The following is an 8,343-nucleotide window of genomic DNA, read 5'->3' as shown; positions in this document are numbered from 1 at the left end:
TAAGGACTTTGATGAACCTTTGAAATTATTTAAAAATCAATAGATGTATTTATGATTAATTTTTCTGTTTTTATTTTATAATCATTCTATTTATGCCTGAAACAATACTTAGATTATATAATATTACTATTCATAGGTGCTGTTAAAGATTCATAACAAATGTATTATTGCATATTTTATGATATAATAAATCAATGTATACAGATGGCCATAAGCTGCGTAACCTTGACCATCCGTTTTAACTATAAAAAAATTGCTCATTGCAATAATAATACTCTGAAAATTTTTAGATTTTCGTCATTGATTAAAACTTATTATAGTGGATATAAAGCCTCTGTACTTAATATAAAGCATCTACCACATAATGGTTCAATGACTGAGATGATTCAGGTATGTTACAAAAAATCTATTACAATGTATAGAATTTTTCAAAAGCAAAACACAGAAGATTTTTTAAAAGTCAAATAAACAACAATATATAGTCCTTACCCCATCCATAATCCTTTGCCACAATTCTGATGTGTGTAATACTTCTGGGCACATTCATTGACAATTGAAGATAGTACAACATCACATTTCACAGAAATGCTGACTCTTTTACGAAGGCAATCGAGAGTAATGCTGCAGATTTGCAAGAGTAGAGTATCTGAATATTTTTGTGTAATGTCCTTTAATTCCTCTAATAATTTTTCTAAATACTGTAAACACACATCATTTATTGAGAAATCTTAATATTTAATTAAAATAAATATAGTAATAGTATTAATGATAATTAGATGTGTAAAGGGGGTTAAAATATAAAATATAAAACACAGATATCTAATAGGTATCTCTATATTTATTATTAATCACACACACACACACACACACACACACATATATATATATATATATATATATATATATATATATATTAGTGATGTGCCGACTCGAAAAATTCCTGATTCGAATGATTCGAATCAAGTATATATATGGACAAAAAAATCATGGATGTATTAATTTAGTAAAAGTGATCCAAATTTATAATCAAAATTGTCAGTTTAACCAATATAACCGACAAAGTAGAAATTGAAAACATAAATTACTATCAAAAAGTATATTCTGAAAATTATTAAAAATGATATAATTTTGAGGACGGCTGAAACATATCTTCAAATTAATTTACAATAATAGATTACCAAACAATTGTGCATCACTAAAGCATATAAAATAATATTTGGAATCATGGATCGATTGTTTATTTTACTATGTAATCAGTAAAGGATCGCATCTAAACTGAGAGCTGAAAGTTAATTTCATTCATGTGAATTCAGAAGTTAACATATTATTTACTGACTTTCTGGTGTTTAGTAACTGTTTCAAAAGAGAATTATATTGAAAGATTCCCGAAACGCGTTTCATAATTTCGAGTGGTTTATTCTGATAACATTTAAAATCTAATTTTACGAACAAAATCGCTCTCCGCAAAATAAATAAAGCGCACCGCAAAATAAATAAACACGCAAGAACGACGACGCATTGTAGCTGTTTCGAAGTCGCTTGATATCGCCCATACGGTTAACTCATATCGTTTGAACTCATATAGCTCGAACGGCTTGAAGTCGGAATGATTCGAATCCGAATTGAAGTCGAAACAACTCATAACGCCGCTTGATTCGGTTTGGGTCATGAAGTCGGAATAACTCATATCGCCGCTTGATTCGGTTTGAGTCATGAAGTCGGAATAACTCATATCGCCGCTTGATTCGGTTTGACTCATATGAAGTCGGATGATATAGTTAGTCGATGAATGCGGTTAAAGTCATATAAAGACGATTGAAGTCGGCTGATACATTTAGGCATATTAAAGTCGGGTAGCTCGCATGATTTAATTCATTATTTATTTTTTATATTTATGATATTTATTTTTTATATTATTATAATATTGAATTAAATTAAAACATTTTTTTTATATTTATATTTATGAAAAATTTATATTTATGAAAATTTGTGTTAATACATTTTATCACAGTAAATATTTCGCGGCTTGATACGAGTTGATTCGAATCAAGTAAAATCTGATTCGAATCAAGTCGTTAAAGGCTTGATTCGAATGATTCGAATCACTTGATTCGACTTGGCACATCACTATATATATATATATATATATATATATATATATATATATATATATATATATATATATATATAAATCAGGGTGGTCCTTAATATGTACATTTTCGAATTTCCTTGCTCCCAAGTCTCCAATGGTTCCAAATTGATAAAAAACAATTCTCTGAAAGTTTTAGCTCTTAATTCTATACAGTTTTAGAATCTTTCGTTCGTTATATTTCTTTTCTGTTTCTCTTTCCCCTTTCGTTTCTCACAACCCGCTCCCACTCCTTCATTACACGTGCGTGACTACACTTGCGTTGTAACCTTGATCAGGGTCCATAATGCACCGCTATTAATAACATAAAATATAGGAAGGCAATATGTGCTCCTTCAATTTCTCGTTTGTTAATATAATAGTATTTTATTATTTTACACAAATTTAGTGTTCAATCAATTTTACATCATAATTAATTTTTTCTGTTGTCTTTCCTGGTTTGGTATGCATAATTTCCTCCTTTTTATATATTTATATTTATCATCAACTTTGTATTTATGTTATATGTTTTTATGTTTTTTAGATTACTGAATGATGACACACAGTGGCGGATCCAGCTTCGGCGACAGGGGGGGTCATAATTAAAAAGTTTTTATAGTCCTCAATGAGTATGTAACAAATTATATATATATATATATATATATATATATATATATATATATATATATATATATATATATATATATATATAGAGCGGGGCTTAAATATTTGCGGGTAAAAAGATCCACCACCGATATCTCAAAAACAAGTAAAGTTATTTCTTAAGGATTTCTTAACAACAATATTTGAAAGTAGAGGAAAAAATGTACAACTAGCCATCACCCTGATTCTTACGACGTTAAAAAAAGCATTTTAACAAAAGATAAATGAAATAAATCTTTATTTCAACTCTGCTGGTGAATATTTTGGACAAAATATCAAATCAAGAGATAAGATATTGGACAAAGTATCAAATACAGAGTTATCTCTGTGAAAAATGTATCTATAAAATTCATATTTTTTATTGGTTGAGTAATGTAGCTATTATTTCGTTAAATCCTTTTAAAATTAAAAATAGTAAATTGGATTGTTTGTCCTCTCGCCGTCCGATTTTACCACGCCTTTGGGGTAAAAAAAGACCAAGTGACAAATTTTTTAAAAACAGCAAAAAAACACATTTTTACAGTGATGAATTAACTGGAGGTTGTACTAAAATATAGTCAGATGTTTTTTAGTTTATTGTGTCTTATTGGTTGTTATGTTTTTCGTTTAGTTTTCACAATATAATTGCTCAAATTTACTTAGCCTATGACAAGTGTATGTGTATTTTTTAAAAAACAATCTGCGTCTTTGAAGTGAGTCAAAATTCGATCTTTCCTCGATGTTTTCTCGTCTAAACCGATGTTAAAATTTAAAAACTATAAGATGAAACTGGATAAGCGCTTGCGTTGATTAGTTTTTTGAGACAATTGGTCGATCCGTTTCTTTACTATTGGCAGAAAAGTGCAAAAATTATCGTCCATGTTTTTGTAAAAAATTCTTAACCGTTTTTTATTCGATTGATATCATTTGGAAATAAATAGTTTCTTTCGAAGATCGGTCAAGTCGTTTCTTTTTCATAATAGATTGTCACATTTTTTGGCGATTTAAATGAAACTTTGCATGGCGATAAATTTTCTACTCTAAATGAACGTACTAAACTATAATAAGGCCTACGACAAGTGGTTTTACTTATGATAATTAAAGTTTGGATTATTTGGCCGCGCTTTTAAAAAATTCACCGTGTATATGTATTCGGCTTCGTATTTCGTATGTGTTCGTTTTCCATCAATGTGTAATATTCAAACCATTTTTTAACTAGTTTGTATTGGTATTTTGCCTTTAGGCAAGTTACATGAACTTCCCGAAAATGGTTAATAATCGACTTTCAGTAAAAAATAAATTAATTTATGAGGGATTCAAGGTATTCCCAGTGGATTTACAATATCACACATAATTGAAAACGAAGACATTAACTCGGAGTATTTTCTAAAGGCAAATTTTCAAAATTCAATATTTGTTATAATTGAACTAGTTGTCGTAGGATTTTAATGGTTTAGTATGTTTATTAAGACCAAGTACTCTATCGATAAACCAAGTAAATTAATTTTAACAAACGTCAAAAAAAACTACTCATTTTCTCAAACTTTGATGAATTTTCAAAATCAAACTACTTGTTGTAAGGCCGTAATATTTCAATAAGTTGTATAAGATCATGATATATATCATCAAAAAAAGTTTCATAAAAATCGGCTCAAATATTTTTTTCAACGACGAAATACAAGCAAACGGCTCGGTAGATTTTCACCTAAAACTAATCAGTTTCATTCTCAACTAATATCTTTCGAACAGTTTTTAATTTTTTAAAATCGAATCGGTAGTTTGTGCCTAAATGTGGACGAAATGTTTAATTTTTTTTTCCAAATTTAAAAGAAACGGCTCGGCCGATTGTCGCACAAAACTGACAAGCGTTAGTCCTCATTTAGACACATCAAGTGGTTTTTAAATTTCTGAAATCGGTCCAGACGTTTTTGAGCAATCGCCGATGAAAAGTCTAATTTTGACAAATGCCAAAAAAACGATACTAATTTTTGCAAACTTTGACGAATTTTTAAAGCTAAACGAGTTGTCGTGTGGCCGTATTTGTATTATCTAAAAGACTATGGTATCTACCCGCAAAAATTTTTTTCAACACTTCATTACAAGAAAACGGCCAGGCCGATCTCTACCAACAACTCATCAGCACGATTCCCAACCAATATCTTTCGAACGGTTTTTGAATTTTCAAAATCGATTCAGAACTGCGGGCTAAAACGTGGACAAAATTTTTTTCACTTTTCTGGTATTTACAAAGAAACGACTTGGCCGGTCGTCGCGCAAAATTGATAAACGCTTGTCCTCATCGCGATACATCGAATGGCTTTTAAATTTTTAAAATCGGTCCAGCCGTTTTTTTGAGAAAACGCCGATTTTCAGCAAAAAATCTGTTCACACACACACACACACATACTTTCTCCAAAGAACTTTCTGCTTGTTTTGACAAAATAATTGCTTTTGAAAAAAAATTTGGCTTATTTTTTTTTTCTAAACTTTTTTTTGTATATGGAAAATAATTCAGATTTTAATATTGATTCTGACTAAAGTTTAAAACTTATATATTTCAAATAAATAGTTTTAACTTTGCAATTCAGTTTAAATAATTCTTATAAAGATCAGACATTGTTACAATATTTATAATAATCTATTTGAAAACATTTAATATTTCTCGAACATTTCGTTAAGGTACAAGAAGTTCCAGCAATTTGCCTTAAGGCAAGATGCCATACACCCCACTAGTTTATATATTGATTAAGCCGTCTATTTACAGATGTTAGCATTACTCCATTAGTTCATGCATAAGGACCACTCAGAATCAGTTTAATTTGACGAAAAAATATTGCAACAGACCCCACGTTTGTGCCAGATGTTCTGATAACCATAATACTGCCGACTGTAAAAAATCGAACGACGCACCGAACCGCTGCTATCACTGCTCTATGAAGCACAGTGCTCATTACCGTGGGTGCCCTATTTATCAAAAACTATACAATCAAAAATTCAAAAATAATCCAACAACATTACATAATCGTATCACATCAAATAATGGAAACGCCACTTCTCGCTCCGACAACACAATGACGAATTCACATCAAGATCATAACCGAACCTACTCCCAGGTACTAAACAATAACAACAGTACTGAAGACATAACAAGTTCAGGGCCGAACTTCACAGCCTTTCTTCTAAAATTTCAAAATATGTTTAATCAACTGATTCAACAGAACACTATGGTGCTCAGTATGCTTACAACCTTAGTAAATAAAAGACAACACTAATGGCTAAATTTTTAAGAATTGCACTGTGGAACGCTAACGGAATCATTCAACATAGATTGGAAGTAATTACATTTTTAAAAATTAACCAAATAGACATTTTATTAATTAGTGAAACGCATTTCACAAATTTTTCATATTTTAAAATACCTGGATATACGATGCAACACTGCAATCATCCTGACGGTACAGCTCATGGTGGAACAGCTATATTAATTAAAAATACAATTGATCACTATCCTTTACCAGATTATCAATATGATCTCCTGCAGGCAACCTCAATAAAAGTCAAGTTACAGTCGTATAACATAACATTGTCAGCGGTTTACTGTCAGCCACGACATAAAATTAAACAGATTGATTTCGAAAATTTTCTTTCACAATTAGGCCCAAAATTTATTGTAGGAGGAGATTACAATTGCAAACATACAAGATGGGGTTCTCGATTAGTTACATCTAGAGGCAAGGAATTATTAAATGCAATAGATAAAAACAATCTCTTACATATCAACTGGAAGCCCAACATACTGGCCGAGCGATACTAATAAAATACCGGATCTGCTCGATTTTTTGATTACAAAGGATATTGATGAAAAATACATTGAAATAAAACCATCTTTTGATTTATCATCCGACCATTCTCCAATCATTCTAACAATAGGAGTTGCACCAATTCCTATAAAAAACAACAGAATATTTTATAATAAATTCACAAATTGGGAAAAATTTCGCAACACACTAAATGAACGAACAAATCTTAAAATGCGATTGAAAAATGAAGAAGATATCGATAAATCAATAAACGACTTTTTTTTTTTTTTTTTTTTTTTAAATTTTATTGGCCTCCGCTTTACAGCATTTTTAGCCACATACATTATTCATTTTATTCTTCATCATATTCTATACAATTCTTACATATATATTTCTTATACATTCATCATATATATACTATCTCTTCTTATATCCTAATCTTCCATCCAATTTTCATTCTTCTTCTTGTTTCTCAATATGTTCTTCTCATCTTCTAAACTTCTTTTTTCTTATTTACTTCTATTTTTTTTTTCTCGTATTCTACAAATTAACAATTATTTGGAAGCGCCAGGAGTCGAACCATCGATCTCCGGCATGTGAGTCGGACATGCTACTTCTGAGCTACGTCCGCCACATAAACGACTTAATTTTTAACATTCAGGAGTCAGTGGTACAAGCAACTCCAGAATTACATTTTCGTGAAGTACAAGATATCCCGCTGGAAATAAAAAATATAATACAGGAGAAAAGGAGGGCAAGAGCAAAATGGCAACGTTATCACAGGCCAGAAGACAAAACTCAATTTAATAAATTATGCCGATTGCTCAAAGCAAAATTAAAACTAGCCACTTCCGAAAATTTTGAACAATATATTTATTATAAAAATATAATATTTTAAGGTCTAGAACGGACAATACTATCTGGCAGCCAATTCGGAATAATAAAAAACCAAAAATTCCAGCACCACCAGTTAGAGAAGATATAAATGAACCTTGGGCAAGAAGTGATCTCGAAAAGGCACTGCTTTTTGCCAAACATTTAACTTCAGTATTTCAGCCTTTTGACAATTCTACGGATACTGAAATAGCAGAAGAACTACATAAATCAATAGATATGGTGGAAGCTATAACCCCTGTTAAATCAAAGGAAGTCAGCTATGAAATAAATAATCTAAAAGCAAAAAAGTCTCCGGGCTATGATTTAATAAGTGGTAAAGTCATTAAAGAAATTCCAAGGAAAACAATTATTGCAATTACATATATATTCAACGCTATATTCAGGATTGGTTACTGGCCAAACCACTTTAAGAAGGCACAAATTATAATGATACTCAAACCAGGTAAAAATCCAACGGATGTTTCGTCATACAGACCTATCAGTTTGCTTCCTATAATTTCCAAAATACTGGAAAAAATAATATATAAAAAAATTAATCATGATTTACCGACAGACATCTGGATGCCGTCACATCAGTTCGGGTTCAGGCATAAGCACTCAACGACTCAACAAATCCATAGGATTGTTGAAAATATTAAAAAAACATTTGAACAAAAGGAATATTGCAGTGGCATTTTCTTGGACGTTCGTCAGGCCTTTGATAAGGTCTGGCATCCTGGGCTGTTATATAAAATTAAAAAACACTTTCCAGTTAAATACTTCAAGTTATTAAAATCATATTTAGAAAACAGATCTTTCCAAATTAGAGTGAACGCTGAACTGTCAGATTTCTGTAAAATAGGGTCAGGTGTCCCGCAGGGCAGCATCCTGGGACCA

At 30.7% G+C, this 8,343-nt stretch overlaps 1 protein-coding gene across 1 annotated transcript in view; it reads right to left on the bottom strand.

The window, feature by feature from the left end:
* Positions 1-485: 485 nt before the first annotated feature.
* LOC113388681 (cohesin subunit SA-2-like) overlaps positions 486-8,343 on the bottom strand; it is a 29,242-nt gene continuing 21,384 nt past the window's right edge. The window contains exon 7 of the mRNA XM_026626001.1: positions 486-698. Within this exon, the coding sequence (XP_026481786.1) occupies positions 486-698 (213 nt within the window). The remainder of the gene's footprint in view (positions 699-8,343) is intronic.

The sequence above is a fragment of the Ctenocephalides felis genome, unplaced genomic scaffold, assembly GCF_003426905.1.
Source record: "Ctenocephalides felis isolate EL2017-DRISC unplaced genomic scaffold, ASM342690v1 CF-g0.4_SCAFFOLD_00845, whole genome shotgun sequence".
Lineage (NCBI taxonomy): Eukaryota > Metazoa > Arthropoda > Insecta > Siphonaptera > Pulicidae > Ctenocephalides > Ctenocephalides felis.
The sequence above is the reverse complement of the archived record's forward strand: the minus strand, read 5'-3'. Positions and strand labels throughout refer to the sequence as shown.